At 42.3% G+C, this 19,647-nt stretch overlaps 1 protein-coding gene across 1 annotated transcript; it reads right to left on the reverse strand.

The window, feature by feature from the left end:
* Positions 1-1,345: 1,345 nt before the first annotated feature.
* LOC123518318 (adhesion G protein-coupled receptor E5-like) lies at positions 1,346-14,171 on the reverse strand. Its single transcript, XM_045279075.1, has 15 exons — positions 14,087-14,171; positions 13,733-13,842; positions 12,609-12,804; positions 10,749-10,874; positions 10,216-10,330; positions 9,598-9,820; positions 8,752-8,913; positions 8,134-8,237; positions 7,409-7,620; positions 6,605-6,839; positions 5,489-5,648; positions 4,921-4,998; positions 4,158-4,376; positions 3,712-3,793; positions 1,346-3,079 (listed from the first exon to the last, which is right to left on the reverse strand). The coding sequence occupies exons 1-14, from the start codon at positions 14,163-14,165 to the stop codon at positions 3,758-3,760; spliced, it is 2,055 nt and encodes a 684-aa protein (XP_045135010.1). The 5' UTR covers positions 14,166-14,171; the 3' UTR covers positions 1,346-3,079; positions 3,712-3,757.
* Between the last annotated feature and the right edge of the window lie 5,476 nt (positions 14,172-19,647).

Below are 19,647 nucleotides of genomic sequence, written 5' to 3' on the forward strand. Positions count from 1 at the left end.
CTTCAGTGTTAATTTGGTACAGAAATGTGGCATAGTTTTTTTTCAATAAATATTTTTTCGGCGATAAGAAAATAATTCAAAATACCATTATAAAATCAAAACTAATAACAGTGTGGCAATTTCCTCTTAACCACATATAATATACATAACAACAAATAAATGTCAGCATCGGCATACACATAACCTATGTTATAAAAATTTCATTACACGCCAAATTGTTACCTTTTTTTCATAAAAAATTTGAGTTTATAAGCCTGTTGTAAATTTATTTGAGTGAGTTCATGCATTATCATGCTGGCATTTGTTAAGATGAGGTTGTTGATCATTTTGCTGCAAAAGTTTTGAAATTGACCAATTACTGAAAAAGTTATTCAACAATATATGCTGAAAAACTGAAAGTCGAGAAAAACGCATTTTCTGTGAACATCTTCAAAACCCCACATAACTCACTCCAATATGTACCAAACTCAGATATGTACTTACATAATCCCTTGACAACTGTTTGGAGGCTGGTAGTGGCTGTTTAGATAGTTTCAGGCCATGTTACATCATGGGAATGTCGTCTATATAGCCTCTCTGAATGGTGAGCTCTCACTTGCCTGTCAGCCTTACAGGCTCCTGGTCCCGTTATTATCATATTAGAATATATAACATATCACTGATAGGTTCTGAATGGTGAACAACACTGTCACATTTGTCACACCGAAGATTTATAGTACAATCAAACAAATAACTTGTCACTTTTGCGGTGATTCCGTTGCCACATTCACATTTCACCAAATTGAAAATTGTTTGCAGTCTTTGTAATGATATCACTAACAAGGCACTATCCTCACTAGTTTGGTGAACTTCACTCTCCTCTGGTGGCAGGAGACTATGCCTGTAGCTTGCAGCAGACACGTGAGGGTCGGGAGTGGCAGGGGTGGTGGCGGCGGAGGTGGAAGCCTCGCCAGTACTACCACCACGTGTCTCAGGCTCCTCACTTTCTTCTCTTTTCCACCTTTTCAAGGCTTTCTGGCGGGCTGTTTCAACCTGAGTCTTTCTTTTACCACTTACACGTGGCATTGTCACAATTTGGGGACTCAACACGTGTAAAGTACGATCAACAGGTAGGCTGCAGGCACGCACACTTCCTAAGGCTGTATCAATTAGTACTGAGGATTTAGCATCTTCCTCACCCTCACTCAGGCTCACTGCCTGATCCTAAACTGTCGTACAAGTACATCACGCAAAAAAAAAAAAAATAAAACAGCTCAAAAAAGGAAATAAATACAAGCAAAACAAAGACTAGAAGAAAAAGGGGCGTGTGCGCGCTTGGGTATTTAAAGGGCCGGCCCTTTAAACCCGCCATTACCAGGTAAGCAGTGCGTTATGCGTCTGGCAACTTCGGCCATAGCTTCCCTCTCCAGAGACGAACCCAAGTACCAAGTTTCCAATTTTTCAATTTTTTTGACCAAATTAACGAATTTCCCCCTTATATAAATAAGGCAGACAACCACGCGTAGCTTCGAATCCCACCACGTACCGCTTTAAACACTTTGCATTTGCCGAGTGGTTTGAAGTTACCTACATGTCACCATGATGCGCTCGGGTGGTGCTATGGGCCCAAATATGGGTACCACTATAAATAAAATTGCCTGCTCCACTAATGGGTAGAAGCTGAACAGCGCTACCTATACGCACTCTTCAAGTACACCTACAGGTGCTATAGGCCATAACATTAAAAAAAAAAAAAAAGAAATGCTCGTGAGTTTACATGAACGTCTCTCTAACGTGAATGTTTGGGCAGATGACATTAATCTTTAGTTGTGGTTTAGAAACTGAAGGTTGTATCATCGTACTTCGGCAACACCAACGTCCGAATGCCTATTAATATAAATCCAATATGCAGTCAACAGTAACAAATACCTATAATATAATCAACTACTAGATTTTGAATAATGATGAACAACAGTGATAGTGTTATAGGTAAAGAATAATGGATGCAATACCGTATCAGATGGAGATAATGTGAAGGTTGCCTGCGCATGACAATGCAACCTGAAATCCTCAAAAATGGAAATTATTCCTTTGGGCGCCGCAACAGCTTAGGTCATATGGCACCACTAGGGTTAACGGGAGAACGCTACATCTCCCACCGGGCAACTAGGTTTAACAAAGATTCAAACACGAGCCGCCTTAACCAACTGCGCCACTCAGCCCTACATAGTCTTCAATTCTGAGTGGTACAACTATTAGAGTAACTTTTCATTCTATCCACGCTAATTCTTGACATATCCCTTCCCGTAATGAGCATAAAACGTAGGACACAGCAGACTGGTGGTGCAATTGTACATTGGCATAACCGAGGCAAAGGAATGTTTAGTGGTGGTTCCTGGCACGAAATCCCAATTAATACGTGGTCCAGAGCCTTATAAATGAGTGGAGGTATACAGTGTTTGTTGATACCCTATAATGAAACATACTTGGCCCAAAAAAGGCACATGGGAAATTTTAGCTTGTACATTTGACTAATAAGAAATCTACTAAGCTTGATTTATTATTACAACTACTACGGTTCTTTCCTTATATCTTTTTCTTTCTTGTTTAAGGAAGAGGGCTAGTACTTTTTTTCTTCTGTCTTTCCTGAATTTGTCTTTCTTTCCTTCGTCTGTCTCTCTTGTGTATAAATATAGTCTCTTCGTTTCTCTCGTACACTGGAACCCTCACCAAGACACTCAAGAAACGATAAGAACACCACAGCGCTTTCAAGTTACCTTCATCCTCCCAGCCATGTTTTCCAACTTCTCCTTGACGTACTTTCACTAGATTCCTAAAGCTCTAGTTAAAAGTGACATGAATTCTTTAAAGGTGTTTTTACAGATCCAGCGAAGGATTAATATTATTTTGATATTACTGAAGGAGAAACATTCATGAGAACCTTCCAAATCATCGCTTTAGTCCTTAATAGTCGTGATGAGAGAGAGAAGCGTTTCAGAACATGGGGCTGGGTCTTTGCGCCACCTGCTACCTTTCCTTACTTCTGCTTCGTCGCCTGCTGCAGTGAGTGTTGCTAAGTACTTGCCACTTCTTCTGGGACCTGGGAAAGGAGATTGAATTCATTAAGATGTTTTTGTGTTGGTAGGGCGAATGTGAATGTTTCAAGACATTTATCCATCACTTCTGGATAACTCATATGAACTGTAGGGAACCTGCAACAGTGGGCTTTTTCTTATCATTTTTTGTTGCCCTTGGCCAGTTTCCTCTCCTGCATAAAGTAAAAAAAAAAAATATGACGAAGAGCCCTTGTTGATGGTGGTGGTGGTGGTAGTAGTGGTGGTGGTAGCGACGGTAGAGGAGAACGAGGAAAGTAGTAGCTGTCTAGTGAGAAACGGGTGAAGAAGAAGAAGAAGAAGAAGAAGAAGAAGAAGAAGAAGAAGAAGAAGAAGAAGAAGAAGAAGAAGAAGAAAAAGGAAAAAGAAAGAACAAAAAAGAAAAAGAAAAAGAAGAAATAGCAATAAGAAATAGAAGGAAGAAGAAAAAAAGAAGAAAATTGAAGAAAGAAGATGAAGAAGAAGAAACAGAAATAATAAGAAGAAAAAGAACAACAACAACAATAACAACAACAAAAAAATAACAATTCTGGTATTGGAGAAGGTAGAGAAGACAGAGAATGAATAACAAACAGGAATAACATGAAGGAAAAGGGAAGGTAAGAAAACACACGCTTACCATGGCACAGCGAGAGGAAGGAGAGGCGAGCTGGTGACAGTCTATCTTAGATCAGCGAGGCAGTACTCCTGGGCCGGGCTCCCTGTGGTGGTAGTAGTAGTAGTAGTAGTAGTAGTAGTAGTAGTAGTAGTAGTAGTAGTAGTAGTAGTAGTAGTAGTAGAAGTAGTAGTAGTAGCAGTAATGATAATAACAATAATGATAATAATAAAAGTTAAAATACTATTACTAATAATACAGAATTACATTTCGTTTTTTTCTGTTGAATTATATCTATTCTATTAGGAGCAAGAACATGTAAGAAAACTCTCTCTCTCTCTCTCTCTCTCTCTCTCTCTTGCGCTATCTTCCATTATAAGCATAAAATAAAACACACAAAAAACACCACTGTAAAAAAAAAAGTATAAAAAACAACCATTCAAAACACAAGACACAAACATTCAACTCACCGGAACCTCAAGAGTGTTAGAGGATGGAGGGCGACTCGGCACAGGAGAGAGGGAAGTGGGTACAGCAGAGGGAGTAGGTGACGGGGCGACGCGATGAGGAGAGGCGGAGAAACGGCGCGGTGAAGGGGCGGCATACGGTGGGATCAGTGCACCAGCATCTCGCCCTCGGTCATCGCCACCACCACCAGAGGGATTCATGTAGTGGCGAAGCTTTTCCCGCTGTGAAGGAGACGGAAACGAGGGAAAGTGTGAGGGAGAGAGTGCAAAGAAACCATTTTTTTTTTTTTACATACTAATTTGTGAAGCTGGAGTTGAAATGATCAGGGTATTTTTTTTACTTTACATATGAACCAGATGACGTGAGACAGGAAGTGATAGCCGAAGCAGGAGTTATAGGCTACAATCGAACCACATGGAGATGGTTCATCCGAAACACACGAAGAAACAATACACAAGCAGAGAAGATGCCACTTTGAAAGTACAAGATAAAACCGACTTTTGCCCCCTCTGAAAGAAACAGGGATTACAAGGAAGTGGGGGAACGAGGAAGGGGTTGGTGTTGGTGATATTGTACAGCTTGTGAGTATAGTGACGTGTGGTGTAAGGATAAAGAGGTTTGTGGATGACACAAGAGCGAGGGGAGAAGCAGAAGGGAGTAAGACGAGACGAGAGAGAGAGAGAGAGAGAGAGAGAGAGAGAGAGAGAGAGAGTGTGTGTGTGTGTGTGTGTGTGTGTGTGTGTGTGTGTGTGTGTGAGTACCTACCCTTAACTTAGCCTGCCCCGCCAGCACCATCTTGAAGCGGGAGGAACAGGCGCCGAGACACACGAGCAGCATCACGCCCTGGGCCACGCCACGCACGGGAAGGGACACAATGAGATTAAGTGCAATGGAAAGAGGAATAAGACAACGCACTGTTCATGGAAAGCTAGGCATCAGTAGGGAGCCAATAGGAAAGCTCTTACAATAGGAATAAATAGATTTATGGATGGGGATTATAGATGGGAGTATTTTAGGTAGGTCTTTTGTATCTATTTATTTATTTGTTTGTAGACCTGATGGCTTTTTTGCAGCTTCCATTCTTACACTCTTACCTTCTGAACCCCCTACTTATTTCAATTTGAATCGGTTCACATGCATTTCCGAAGCAATTAATGATCTATGCATGGAAGTATTTGAGTGTCTCTAGTTGTTCTTAAGTTAATTTGTCACTCATTATCTAATCATATCAGTTCAGGAGCATTTGCAAGTCAAACAGCAATGGCTGCGTATGGGAGTAGTACTGTATGTGTCTGTACGTAAGTCATGAACCGTTGTAGAGTTTGGTGCTCACGCTGAGGGCGTTGAAGATCTGGAACACGGGGTAGAAGTCAACGTCCAGCTCGAAGTCGAGGTAGGTGATCACGGCGAAGGTCCATGTGAGGCTGAAGTATACGATGAGAAGCGAGGAGCCCAGGGTGAACGAACGGTAATCCTCCACGCTGGGCTTGTTCCTGCGGGAGATGTGATTGAATTTGATTAATTCATTACGGAAAAGTGTTAGTCAGTACGAAGGAGATGAAGTAATAGTGAAGAAGCGAGGATAATAGCAATGCACACACATACATTCACAGATAAATAGATAGGGAGATAAATAGTTTGAAATCAATCTTAAAGCAATATCCAAAATCAATTGTAACCCAATACGAACTTATAAAAAGATATGTTCCAAAAATATCCAGTAGTTCAAAGAAAAGAAAAGAACAACAAAGTACAAAGGAAGCAGGACAGCATGAGGTGTGGCGTGGTGTAACGAGTGACGCAATGCTCCAGAAGTTAACTGTTGGTGAATATTGAAGTGTTTTGATATTTGATGTGAATGTTATTAGGGCCTTAATCAATACCAACTAATGATGAATATAATTGTAGATTTTCGTACTTAATATCTCGGGATATGATTTTGTTTTCTCTTTTACAGACCTTCCCTTCACTCAAGAACTCAATCTCATCGAGACAATAAGTATATTTAGTTGATTTTTTTTTTCTGTTTGTGTACATGTAACCATTTGCCTGTATGACCGTCTGTTCTGCTGTCTTCCGGTGTACCTGTTTGCCTCTCTCCCTGCCTTTCTCCCATCTTGTTGACTTCTTTCTCTGCTTGTCTTCCTTCCCGTCTTCTTTCTTTTTCGGTCAAGTGCGTTGCCTGGCTGCCTTTCTGCTTGCCTCTTCTACCTTTCCTGTCTCTGACTGCCTTTCTTCCTTCCTTCCTATCTGCTTGCCAGTACGTTTCCCCCTTTGCTTGTTTACATTCCTTTTATTCTATCTGTCTACTTTTGTGTCTACCTTCCTACTTGTCTGTGTCTTTTCTGTAGCTTTTGATAATAATCCCAAAGAAAGCTAGAAAAGCGCCGATGATATGAACCTTAGATGCTAAGCTAAACTCGTTCATTCTTTCAATTTCCCTTTTTACCTGAAAGCCGCCGTGTGAAGGTTGAAGAAGATCACTAGGGCACAAAAGAGAGCCACTCCGCAGAACACTATCTGAGGCGCGAAGAACACCTCCTTGGGCGAGTCGTACCATGATATGAAGCAGCGAGGGTCGTTGCCAAGGTCATAGAGGAAAAAGGTGTAGGTACACCCCACGGACACGAGCGGCATTCCAGCTGACAGGTAGCCATACTGCTTCATCCTGCCGCCCACGATGCCTGAGGATGAGGTAAAGGATGGACTGGAAGAAGAGGGAGCTGCAAATTGTACTCTTAAAATTTTTGGCGACTTATCTTGAGTACTTGTAAGAGGCTGTAGTGGAAGTTATCGGAGAGTTTTCAAGGGTTTTCAAGTAGTAAGAAAAATATCCGTGGAAGCTCCCAAAAAAGTTTAGTTTAGTTCCTTCTTGGTAACAAAAAATAAGGAAGAATGAAAGAAAAACTGGCTATATCCTCCAATTTTCGTAGGATGGACAGAATAAGAGTGAAAACTAGTAAGAAAATAACTATTTTCTCATTAGGAGTAATAAGAGGGTTAGAATAAGAATAAGAACAGCAGGATATGCTGGTTGACTTTTCCATTGGTAGGATGAACAGATTAAAGATTGAAACGAGTAGAAAGTTAACTTTTCTTATTACGTGTGGTTATGTGGATAGAAAAGAGTAAGAACAATTAAAAATACTGGTTAGTAGTAACGTGGATGGAATAAAAGTAAGAACGAATCGAATGCCTCTCTTGAAGAAAAGAGAAATTACAAAAAATATGCGAGGCAAGCAGCACCTCTTACCTGACGTGACACACTTGAAGGAGGCGTGTCCTATCATGGCCATCCACGCCCCCGCAGCCAGATAGCAGAAGTGCTGGAGTGTGCCGATGGCCGTGCAGACATGACGGTCTTCCCTAACCTGCTCCACGTCACTAACCACCATGAAGATGCTCCCCGCCAGCAGGCACCCCGCCAGGCAAAGCCCCATCAGGTGGAACTGCTCCTTTAACTCTCTGGAGAGAGGAGGATAGGAGGATGAGCCAATGGTGATGGTGGTGGTGGTGGTGGTGGTGGAAAGGGTAAGAGAGGGGGAGAATAAGGGAATGGTGAGTATTGGAATAGCAACCTTACGAGGAGAAGGAGGAAAGTGAGGAGGAATATAAAAACAATGTTACTACTACTACTACCACTACCACCACCACCATTATTACTATGTCCTACTATTACTACAACTTCCTACCACTTCTATTATTATTACTACTACTACTACTACTACTACTACTGTTGCTGTTGCTGCTGCTGCCGCTTCTATTACTATACAACAACAATAAAAAAGATAGGAAGGATGAGAAGAAAGAAAGAAAACACATTGAGACAAGAGAGAATAAGAATAAGAGCGAAAAGAAGACAAAGAAAATTATTTATCAAAATTAAATCATTAATAACAGTAATACGAAAAAGAAAAACAAGAAAGAGGAGGAAAAGGAGGATCTTGAAAAGTATTCCTAACACTCCCCAACACTCACCCAGCGAAGGCCACCACGAACATGAAGAAGAGCAGGCAGACTGCGGACAGGCCGTACAGCACGTAGCGCAGTATTACCAACCACTCCGGCTCATCAGGCACCACCTGCAAAACGACCAGTCTTAAACTTGCTATATTTTATCGCTACTTTCCCGCTAACTGTTCCTCTGTTCTTTCTAGCTGTACGTACATGGCTTTTTACTTTTTTCTCGTCCGTTTCTGTCCTTCTCCATAATGTAAGACTAGAGCAGGAGTCTCAATATTTGCTAACTTTTACTGATACACTACATAACTCCTTGTCTGCTGCAGTATTTCCTTCTGCCTTTGATTCGAACTGTTTCAAGGGAGATGTTTCAAGACGCTTAGCCACCGATTTTGTTTTATCCTTTTGATTACACGCTTTGGGGACTGGTTATTGGAATTTTGTTGCCCTAGACCAATGTCTCCTTATACACACGGAAAAATTCCGAAATCTATCGCATTCACCTCACTGCACTCACCACTCAACACACCAACACTCCACACAATCTACCTACCTGACAATAGACCAAAAACAGTGTGCGAGAAGACCTAACAGACGCAAGGTTAAAGAAGACATGTGAACAGTACTCGTGCTCACCATCGGCTCCACCATCTCGGCCAGCACGGCGTACATGCCCTGCTGGCGACACATACACTTGGTGCCGCCGTCGTAGCTGTGCCACACGCGACACTGCTCCCCATCCCACTGCCCGTGCTGGCCAGCCTCAGGGTTGTACCACGCGCACCGCCGCGCCTCCAGCTGCAATGGTGGGAGTGGTGGTAGTAGTGGTTTTGGTGGGAGTAGTAGTTGTTGTGGTTGTGGTTGTGGTAGTTGAGATGTAGTAGTGCATAGATAAATTTTTTTTTTTAAGGAATAGTTATTTTGTTACCTAGAGCGACATGTCGACTCAAGGGGTTCTAATAGATAAATATCATTAGCCAGAAGGTCTGAAGTATATCAAGCCAGACCTACATTTCTCAAATTAACTCCTTATCACCTCCATCTAAGCCCCATCTCTCTCTCTCTCTCTCTCTCTCTCTCTCTCTCTCTCTCTCTCTCTCTCTCTCTCTCTCTCTCTCTCTCTCTCTCTCTCTCTCTCTCTCTCTCTCTCTCTCTCTCTCTCTCTCTCTCTCTCTCTCTCTCTCTCTCTCTCTCTCTCTCTCTCTCTCTCTCTCTCTCTCTCTCTCTCTCTCTCTCTCTCTCTCTCTCTCTCTCTCTCTCACACCACTCTAAATGTTACACAGTCCTCTTCACAAACTTAACACTGCCTTAGCCCAAACCATTAAGTCTTCCCTCTGTTCCTCTGTTACTCCCTGACTTACTTTACTCGTTTTCAGATTGCCATGTCTATTACTCTGTGTACCCTCTTTCTTTTCTTCCTACCTGCCTGCCTCTCTGTCACAACCACCATCTCTGTCCCTTAGCTCCTCCCCCTCAGCTTACCTTGCTCGCACTCAGATTGCCGTGGAAGAGCAGGTGGCGTCCCGAAGTTTGCATTTTAGTCAAGTGGGGTAGATTCGACTTCAGTTTAGACTTGATCGGGTTAGGATTGCAGGGCGGCGTAGTGGGGTCCACCTTACCTGGGGCGCGCATCACGGGAGTAACGCCGATACGGAAGCTTGCCACTTGTGAGTCCAAGAAGTTCTCCACCTTAGGATTCAGTTTGCTAGACACAGAGGAGAAAGGAATTTAGAAGTATGTGAAGGTACAATGCAGTTATAGATAGATGCATTGATGTTTTTTTTATGTAATTTACTTGTTTTGATTGGATTTAGTGTCTTTTGATATCCTTTGCCAGAAACTGTCTTACATTACAAAAGAAAATGAGTGACTGGCTGAGTGACTGACTGACTAGCTTACTAACTAACTGAAGAACTAAAAAAAAAGAAAAAAAATTGCAAACTAATGAACTAATTAATTAACAAGCGAACGAACGAACGAGCAAACTAGGAAGCTACAGGAACTAACTAAGTAACTAAAGCTAATAATTCACCTGTCAACTAACTAATTACATAACATCAGACGGTCACAACAACCACCACCACCACCACCACCACTCACCCGGCAGTAAGAGGCAGCGGGTGTCTCTCAACCTTATGAAGACTTGTGTATATGAAGGTGGCGATTACTGCTTTCCTTTCCGTGCAGCGCTCGTCAGTGAACATGTCCCGGGGAACTGTGGGAGGAGAGCTGGTGGTGAAGACTTAAGAGACAGAGAAAAGTGGAAAGCGTATGGAGAAATGACGGAGAGAGAGAGAGAGAGAGAGAGAGAGAGAGAGAGAGAGAGAGAGAGAGAGAGAGAGAGAGAGAGAGAGAGAGAGAGAGAGAGAGAGAGAGAGAGAGAGAGAGAGAGAGAGAGAGAGAGAGAGAGAGAGAGAGAGAGAGAGAGAGATGGGCGGGAAATGTAGAACCCCAAGCCTGTAGACATTAGCACAGTAGAGAAAAACAAAGAAAAACAGAGAAAAACAGAGAAAAACACAGAAAAACAGGGGTATAGGAACATGGAAACAGACAGAGAAACACAAGCAAACAAAAAAATAAAGGTAAGGAAACAAATCATCCATCTCACTATCACCACTCACTCTCTCACTCACTTTCCATATGGGGCTGACACTTGCTCCACGCCTCCTCATCAGCGTCACTCTCAAGGTGGATGGGCGTGGTGAAGTCATCAGTAGGTCCAATCAGATCCTTCACCTTCACCACGTTCAAATGCACACCTGAGGAGGAGGAGGAGGAGGAGGAGGAGGAGGAGGAGGAGGAGGAGGAGGAGGAGGAGGAGGAGGAGGAGGAGGAGGAGAACGGAAGGTTAAGATTCATGTGTTAAAACAATAAATAAATAATAAGAGTAATGAGTAACGGGATTATATTGTAAGGTCCGTGGCGGTGATAGTAGTAATAATAGTAGTAGTAGTAGTAGTAGTAGTAGTAGTAGTAGTAGTAGTAGTAGTAGTAGTAGTAGTAGTAGCAGCAGCAGTAGCAGTAATAGTAGTAGTAGCAATAGTAGTAGTAATAGTAGTAGTAGGAGTATAAATTGTTGTTGTTGATGTTGTTGTTGTAATAGATCTTGTAGCTGTTGTTCTATTAATAGTACAATTCCGAACACTAATCTACAAACACACACAGTAGTAGTAGTAGTAGTAGTAGTAGTAGTAGTAGTAGTAGTAGTAGTAGTAGTAGTAGTAGTAGTAGTAGTGTTAGTGATAATGGTGGAATTAGTAGTAATAGTAGCAGTAATAGGAGTAGTAGTAGTAGTATTGATTGGAGGAGGTAGTAGACACCAACAGAAACGATAATTTATTCCTAGCGAGATCTAATAGCACGATTTCTGATCTTATAGGTCAGTTCTAGGGGTGCTGTGAACTTACCATTAAAACAAGTTGTGAACTCGCTCAACGTCTTCCTCTAAAGACAACTCTCCTTCACACAAAACTACATACACTTATACACACACAACCTTCACTTACATGAAAAAAAAAAAATATGGCGACTCAAAACCAGCCTCAGAGTCCACTTATAGGGAGGGGGACCATAAATGCCCCAAGTCTGACTGCTCTTCTGGCATCGACCATAAATGTCTTGACACACCCCTCAACTTTTTCTTTATTAACTTCTGCAACATTAGCAGTCTTATATTTTTAATCTGTAGAACACCAACTCTTCTCTACTAAACTTCATCTTTTTTCTCACCGAAACGCAGATGTTTGAACCAACTTACAGATGCCCTTGTTATAAAGTGTGTGTGTGTGTGTGTGTGTGTGTGTGTGTGTGTGTGTGTGTGTGTGTGTGTGTGTGTGTGTGTGTGTGTGTTGTGTGTGTGCTGCTGTGGTAGACGGCCACTGTTCTTCTCCTAAATCTATTTGCAGTGGCGTTCCTCTGTCCTGTCACCCACTCTCTTCCTATTATTCATCAATGATCTTCAAACCAAATTTTTTGTCCAATCCATCCTTATGCTGATGATGCGACCCTACACTTTTCCACGTCTTTTCAGAGATGACAAACCCTTCAGGAAGTTAACAGTTCCCACAGGAACGGCACAAAACGCCTGACTTCTGATCTGTCTAAGATTTCGAATTGGGGCAGAGAAAACTTAGTAGTGTTTAATGCCTCAAAAGCTCAATTCCTCCATCTATCAACACGACACAGCAGTAGTAGTAGTAGTAGTAGTAGTGGCAATAGTTTCCAGACCAGTTTTATAATATAGTCATCATACATAAATCCCATCAATTTAATCAAGAGCAAGACATTTTAATAATACACCTTCACAACTTCAAAATATTGCGATCCACAATAACAAAGCACAAACACACACACACACACACACACACACACACACACACACACACACACACACACACACACACACACACACACACACACACACACACACACACACACACACACACACAATGACCACCACCACCACCACCACCACCACCACCATGAACACTCACAGACTCCCTCATAGGCAGCGGCGATGCGTTTAGAGGGCCGGTCGCTGCGGGCGTGAGCGAGACCACTCTTAAGGACGAATTTCTCCAGGTGGCTCGCAAACTCCTCAGCAGAAATCCCGTCCTCCTTCTCTGCCATCTTCATCCACTCCTTCCTGCGCTTTGTTTTCAGCAATAAGCCCCCAACGAAGAAAATATCCTGTAGGTGCGAAGAGGAAAGTGAATCTATTTGTCCTTTATTTTTTTTTTTGTGGCTAAGGGCAACAAGAAGGGTGTATATGAAGAAGGAACAATAAAAATAGACAAATAAGTAACAATCGACTAAGGGTGACAGTCTCTACAGCGTGCAGTCAAAGAAGGTTATTGAAATATTTGAGAATGTGCCTTGCCTGTCAATCTATCTATATTCATTTGTTTATTTATTTGTATCTATCTATCTATCTATCTATCTATCTATCTATCTATCTACCTACCTATCTATCCTGAGAACTAAAATCTAGTAGGAAAAACACATTAGAAAAGTGAGTGATCTTTGTGTGACAGAGTTTATGAATGAGTAGATACACGTGCGTGTCAATGTGAGTTTGTTTATATAAGGGCAATAAAATAAATGAGTAGATGAATGAATAAAGAAAAGAACAGGCAAAATGATAAGCGAGTGCGTGAGAGAGTCAGTTAAGGATTGAATTAATAATTTATTTGTGCGTGAGTCAATTATAAAAAGGAAAAGCTAAAAATGAAGAACAAATAAAGGACTGATTGAGGAATAAATAATTAGAAAAGGGAAAAAATAAGAAAAGCAAGAGTTAGTAAGTGAACGAGTAAGCGATGAGTAAATGAAAAAAAAGAACAAGATACAAAAAAAACCCATTCACAAACCAGATTAGTAATTAGTAAGTAGTTGAATGAATACGTAAATGTGAAATCGAGTCAATAAAACCATAAAAGTTCAGAAAAGAGTAAAATATGAGTAAGTGAACGACAAAAGCAATAGAAGCAATGAAGAAAAAATACCAGCATTAAATGAGTGAAATAAAAACAGTAAAAGATAAAATAAAGAATAGTAAAACGTGAGTGAGTAAGTGAATAAATAAGTGAGTGAGTGAGTGAGTGACTGAATGACTTGCCAGTGACTGCTGTGTATCCGCAGCCGTCTGTACATCAGGCAGGCCACTCTCCTGACTCAGCTGCATGGTGAGGGAAACCAGGTCCTGAAACTGCTGGCTCTTTGAAGCAGCTGTTGAAGGGAAAGAGAGATGGGAAGGTTGGCTGTTTCGGTCGGTCGGTCGGTCGGTGTCTCTCTCTCTCTCTCTCTCTCTCTCTCTCTCTCTCTCTCTCTCTCTCTCTCTCTCTCTCTCTCTCTCTCTCTCTCTCTCTCTTCTTCTTTTTCTATTCATCTTATCTAATATTTATCATCCTCACTTTTATTATTCAAAGATTGAATGACTCTCTCTCTCTCTCTCTCTCTCTCTCTCTCTCACCTGCCTCTTCGTCTGCTGCAGTGGCGTTTGCATTCTGAGCAACCATTTCCTCCTTCTCCTCCTCCTCCTCTTCACTCATATACTCCTCCCTTCCTCCTCCCCTCCTCAGCCTCTAAATGCGTCATGTACCCCTTCAGCACCTCCACCGCCATCGCTCGCTGCTCAGGCTTCTCTATGTCTGTCTTTTGCAGTAGAGTCTTGAAGAGGTCTGGCGTAAAGTGTGAGGGTTCCCCAACTGCAGAGAAGAGACAGACAGAAGGTATTGTATATAGTAGTTGATGAGTCTGGTTGAGTTTTGGTTAGGTTAGGTTTGGTTTAGGGTTCGGTTAAATTTGATTATGGTAGGGCACATTAGTTTAGTCACTTCACTCATCATCTAACCGTCCCTCACCACACACGTACTCGTTCACATGCTTACCAAAACCTCCCAGGAAGTAGACAGTCTTATTGCTATCCAGGTAGCGGTCCCACATACTGTACTCGTCCACCTCCACGTCTGAGAAACCTTTGTACGGTATCAGAGACTGGGAAGGAAAGGAGAGACATCGTGAGGGATAACAGGATCGAAACATGTGAGGTATGATGTGAAGGAATCGAACTGAGTAAATAAATAGTGATATATAGATCATATCATAACATAATTGCTTTCGTATGAAATGAAATATCGATAAATAGATAAAATGAATAAAATAAATGAATTATGATGTCTTCATTTTGCTTTCCTCCTCCTCCTTCTTTTCATCTTCTTCATCTGTTCGTCTTATGCAATCTTTTATCCTCCTCGCCTTTTAATATATATTCGAAAGATTACATAACTCTCTCTCTCTCTCTCTCTCTCTCTCTCTCTCTCTCTCTCTCTCTCTCTCTCTCGACTACCTGCGTCTCGGGATCTTGGTTCCTGCAGCAGCCGATGGTCGTCTCTATCAGTGACGTGTCGTTGGAGGCAGAGGCGGTCTTCGGGTGCTTCATCATCGCCTTAATATCACTGTTCACTACCAGCTGGAAGTGTATGGGAGTGTAAAGAGAGAGAGACAGACAGTCAGACAAACAGTCAGACAGATATAATAAGAGAATAAAGCAAACTAATATTACAAGATACTCATAAGTAAACAAACAAAAATATAGTCCATCGAAAAATTACAGAGAAAACAGAAACAATTACATGAAAGACAGGAAAGGAACTGAGGGAGGAAGGAGACACAGCGAAGAGATACACAACCAGAGGAAGTCCTGACACAGCTGTTACACTCACCTCCAGTCCTATCGTAGCTGCCCATCTTAACCCAATGTTCGTCCACTTATCATGAGGCACCGCTCCGGGCACCATTGTTCGCCAGTACTTGTCCCTGTGCTCACTATTGCTATAAGGAAGATCCCTTGCTGGTAGATCGTGAATCCGTTGTTCCCCATCGTGTCTCCTCCTGGCGCGGCAGCAAAAGGGATTAAGGATGATAGCAAAAGTGTGAAGATAGTGTGACTCAATAAAAGAGAAAGGTTGTAAAGTTGGATGGTGAGGATCAAGATAAATTATAAAAGATGATGACGGCAATGCAAAAGAGGTGAAGTGATGGTGGTGGTGGTTAGAATAGTGTGGTGATGGTAATGATGAAGTAGTCACAACCCTAAACACAACACTCAGTGGTTAGAGCGCTGGCTTCACAAGCCAGATGACCGGGGTTCGATTCCCCGGCCGGGTGGAGATATTTGGGTGTGTCTCCTTTCACGTGTAGCCCCTGTTCACCTAGCAGTGAGTAGGTACGGGATGTAAATCGAGGAGTTGTGACCTTGTTGTCCCGGTGTGTGGTGTGTGCCAGGTCTCAGACCTATCCCAAGATCGGAAATAATGAGCTCTGAGCTCGTTCCGTAGGGTAACGTCTGGCTGTCTCGTCAGAGACTGCAGCAGATCAAACAGTGAACACTATAACTCACTAATATAGGAAACTGTACATTGAACACCACTACTTCACCTTCTCACATTCACATGCACACTCATGCCTCATTCTTTCCCTACTTCTTTTAGCTCCTTCTGTCGCTCTCTTATAACATCACTAATAGAAGAAACTGCACCATACACAACCACGTCCACCTCACTTTCCCTCACGGTCCCTCTCTTTTCTACCTTCCCAAGTACAACTGTTTCTCACCTGTTGACACGAAACACTCCTTGGGGTATTCGTTATATATTTCTGCGTCGAAGAACTCCTCCTCTGTGTACTCTGACTTAATCCATAGACTGAGGCTGAACCCTTCTGTGGCGAGTGACGGGTCGTGCGTGATGTCCGCGGTCTCCTTTGTCTCGCGTATAACGAGGCACTGAGAGAGGAAAGAATGTGCATGTGAGGTTCTCAGGATTAGTAATCAGGAGAGGTTAAAAGGAGATTTCTCTGTTTAGGTGGCATAGGAAATATAATAAACAAAAAAATTAAGGGTTGTAACTAGGATAAAACAGGTGTGGTATGGTGAGGCACTAAGGGAGGGAAGCACGTTCACTTGAGCTTTTCAGGGTCAATAATCAGGTGAGGTTAAGAGGGGATATCATATATCAGGATGGGACCAAACAGAGGTGTATAAATGGCATAGGAGATATGATAAACGTGACACAAACAAAAAAGACAGTATAGGATAGGATATCAAGACAGAGGGTATCTGATGGAGGTCTTTACGTGGTACAGGGCATATAACAAGGGTGGCTCAAGCAAAATCTTCATGGTCAGTAATAAGGAAAGGGCAAGAAATGATAAACTCAAGCTTGACAAAAGGTAAATTAAAGAAAACAGAAGCAAGGATGGGTAAAAAAACAACAACTCTGTAATCAGGATACTAACTAATTAAGGAACTCTTTTTACTATTAAGTGAGGAGGAAAAGCCGTGAAATACTCCCACTAACAACTACCGCTACGACTCACAAAAAGAAAAAAAAGAGTGAGAAAATATATTCAAGAGTCATTTAATGTACACATTCTATACAGTTTACCATGAAAAGCAAATGAAAGTTTTTTTTATGGAAGAGGAAAAAAAAAAAACTGGCCATGAGCAAAAAAAAAAAAAAAAAAAAAAAGCGATTAAAAAAGACCTCTAAGATGCCAATTCTCAAACAGGATCAAGTGAGCAAACTAAAAGAATGGGATGAATATCTCCCTCTTAGTTAAAGAAGTTTAAGTCATAGGTAGATAGAAACACAGAAGCAAGCTGGGAGTTCTAAAGTTTACCAGAGCTTAATCTGTTTCTGACCTGCTTGCGGTCCTTGTCGAGTTGCACAGCTTCCGCAAAACCGAAAGGCCCCGCTACAACCTTAATGCTGTCTGTGCTGTTGTCGGTGGTCGGTAGGTCCTGCAGATTCCCAAAATGCTTGGTGGTGGTGTTGCTGTAGCCCTGAGCTGTGGTGGAGGATGAGGAGTGGTGATGCTTGTGGGAATGAAGTTAATGAAGGAAGTGAAGGTTTTATGTGTGGCGATGATGTGGTAGCTTGTTTTGTGGTGGTGTTGGCGCATGTTGTAACGCTGCTGGTTTCTGGTGGTGTTTATATGGTGTCTGTGGTGTTGCAATTAAAAGACCAGTGAAGAGTTTATATGTAGTAATGTTAGTATATGTTGTTTTTGTTGTGGTGATGCTGGTGTTGTAACGCCGGTCTGCATGAATAATGTTTTTTAATGTTGAAGGTATGGTGAAGAGTTGTGTTGTGGTGATGGTTTCTGTAGCTTCTTGGTGGCATTGATGTTGTAACACTGCACGGTGGTGGAAAGTAATAAATGTGGTTTTGTGAAGGAAAAACAAAGGGTCTTCACATGCCAACACTATAAGACACCAAAACAAACTCTTAACTTTTAGTAGTACAGTACACAACGGCGACGACCAGACATTATAGAATACAGTAGTTAGCCATAAAATTTCTAGGAATCATCTTCTTTCTTTGAAGGATAACAGAGAATTGAACACACTAAAGTAAAGGCGTAAACGTGAAGAAATGAGTAAAAGAAAGTGGTAGAGCCTGGTGGCAGTTGTCAGTTAGGTATGGAAAGCAAGTTCACCCTTAGATAGTGGAGGAAAAAAATAAAAATAATGCCATGATAAATAGTCTAGAGGTGAAAGCCAGGAACAGAGATGACAGGACCAAATATCATGTAGGTGTAGGTATAATTGCGGTACAGGGCAGAGGGAGACAATGAAACATTTCTTGTTAGTGTGTGGTTTGAAAGAAGCAAGTCGATAGAGTCCTTAATAACAATACTAGGGGAAGAAAAGTGGAACAGGCCACTAGAAGAAGTATGTTGGACCAAACAGTACATTGACTACAGACTCACTTAACGGGTCGGTGGGCGGCATAGTGGGCGGCGCCGGCGTGACGGAGGATGTGGGATCTGAGAACCGAGAAGGGTGAAAACACGGCGGCAAGCGAAGAGTGATTTGTTAGGGAGAAACAAGAAGATTAGATCATATACTTAGTGCTATTGCAAAAGAGTAAGAATCTCTCTCTCTCTCTCTCTCTCTCTCTCTCTCTCTCTCTCTCTCTCTGGGTTAACAGTTGAACACAAGTCTTCACCACTGAGCCAAAGGGCACAGCGTTTACAAAAAGTGTGTGTGTGTGTGTGTGTGTGTGTGTGTGTGTGTGTGTGTGTCGCCGCCATAACGATGAAATCGCTGTTCTTCTCCGCCTCACATCCTCCCTCCAAGCTCGCCTGTCTGTCCACTTGTCCGCCCATCCATAAGCCCGTCTTTTGTCTGTTGATAAGAGAGAACACCGTCACACAAAATAAGAAAAGCTAGCGAGTCTTAAATGTAAGCAGTATGGCAAAGGTTAACGAATTGAACATGACAAAACAGAGGGGTAGATCACGAGGCACATACAACGCTAGAAGCACCAAAGCACACCATGCCTACAGAATGATACCTCGGCATCATAGCTCAGCTGATTCCATTGGTGTGTCTCGAGCTGCTACCTTTCATCTTTCCTTCCGCAACTGCACGATAGAGAAGTAGCAAATTAGTTTCAATGCCTGTTTGAAAGATTATGCGATAGTGATTTCTTTAAATTCAAGACAGTACTAATGACGTGCACTAGAGTTACATCAGGTAGTCAAGAGTGTAGGAATTAAGATTTTTGGAAACTAATTGAGCAAGATTTGAGATTAATGCGTAACAGGAAACATTGCATAAACCAAGAAAAGTGTGTGTGTGTGTGTGTGTGTGTGTGTGTGTGTGTGTGTGTGTGTGTGTGTGTGTGTGTGTGTGTGTGTGTGTGTGTGTGTGTGTGTGTTTGGGAGAGGAAGAGATCTTGTGTGGGAGAGCATGCTGAACTACTCTCAGTGTTGATAAGACACGAAACAACAGCAAAGGAGGACATCAGTGAACGAGGCCACCGCTGGAGGAGGAACCAGGAGCCTCAGCCCTCCCTGTCCTCCTCCTCTGTCCTCCCCGGGAGTACCTCCCTGCGCGACAGGTGTCTACTGTCTACTCCCTGAAGATGTGATGCAAGGAGTCCAAAGTAAACTCCTTGGTGTGATGGCACGGTGGAGAGGGAGAAACAGAGAACAGAAGACCCAGACAGTGTGACAGAACGCTTT

This window comes from Portunus trituberculatus, chromosome 43, assembly GCF_017591435.1.
Source record: "Portunus trituberculatus isolate SZX2019 chromosome 43, ASM1759143v1, whole genome shotgun sequence".
NCBI classification, from domain to species: domain Eukaryota; kingdom Metazoa; phylum Arthropoda; class Malacostraca; order Decapoda; family Portunidae; genus Portunus; species Portunus trituberculatus.

Bases quoted from the DNA above. Each gene is read 5' to 3' on its own strand.
- LOC123518318 (XM_045279075.1), bottom strand. From the start codon at position 14,165: ATGAGTGAAGAGGAGGAGGAGGAGAAGGAGGAAATGGTTGCTCAGAAT. The intron at 8,914-9,597 runs GTAAGCTGAGGG...CCACCATTGCAG, and splicing joins GCAATCTGAGTGCGAGCAAG to CTGGAGGCGCGGCGGTGCGC. The intron at 3,794-4,157 runs GTGAGTTGAATG...CTACCACCACAG, and splicing joins CTAACACTCTTGAGGTTCCG to GGAGCCCGGCCCAGGAGTAC.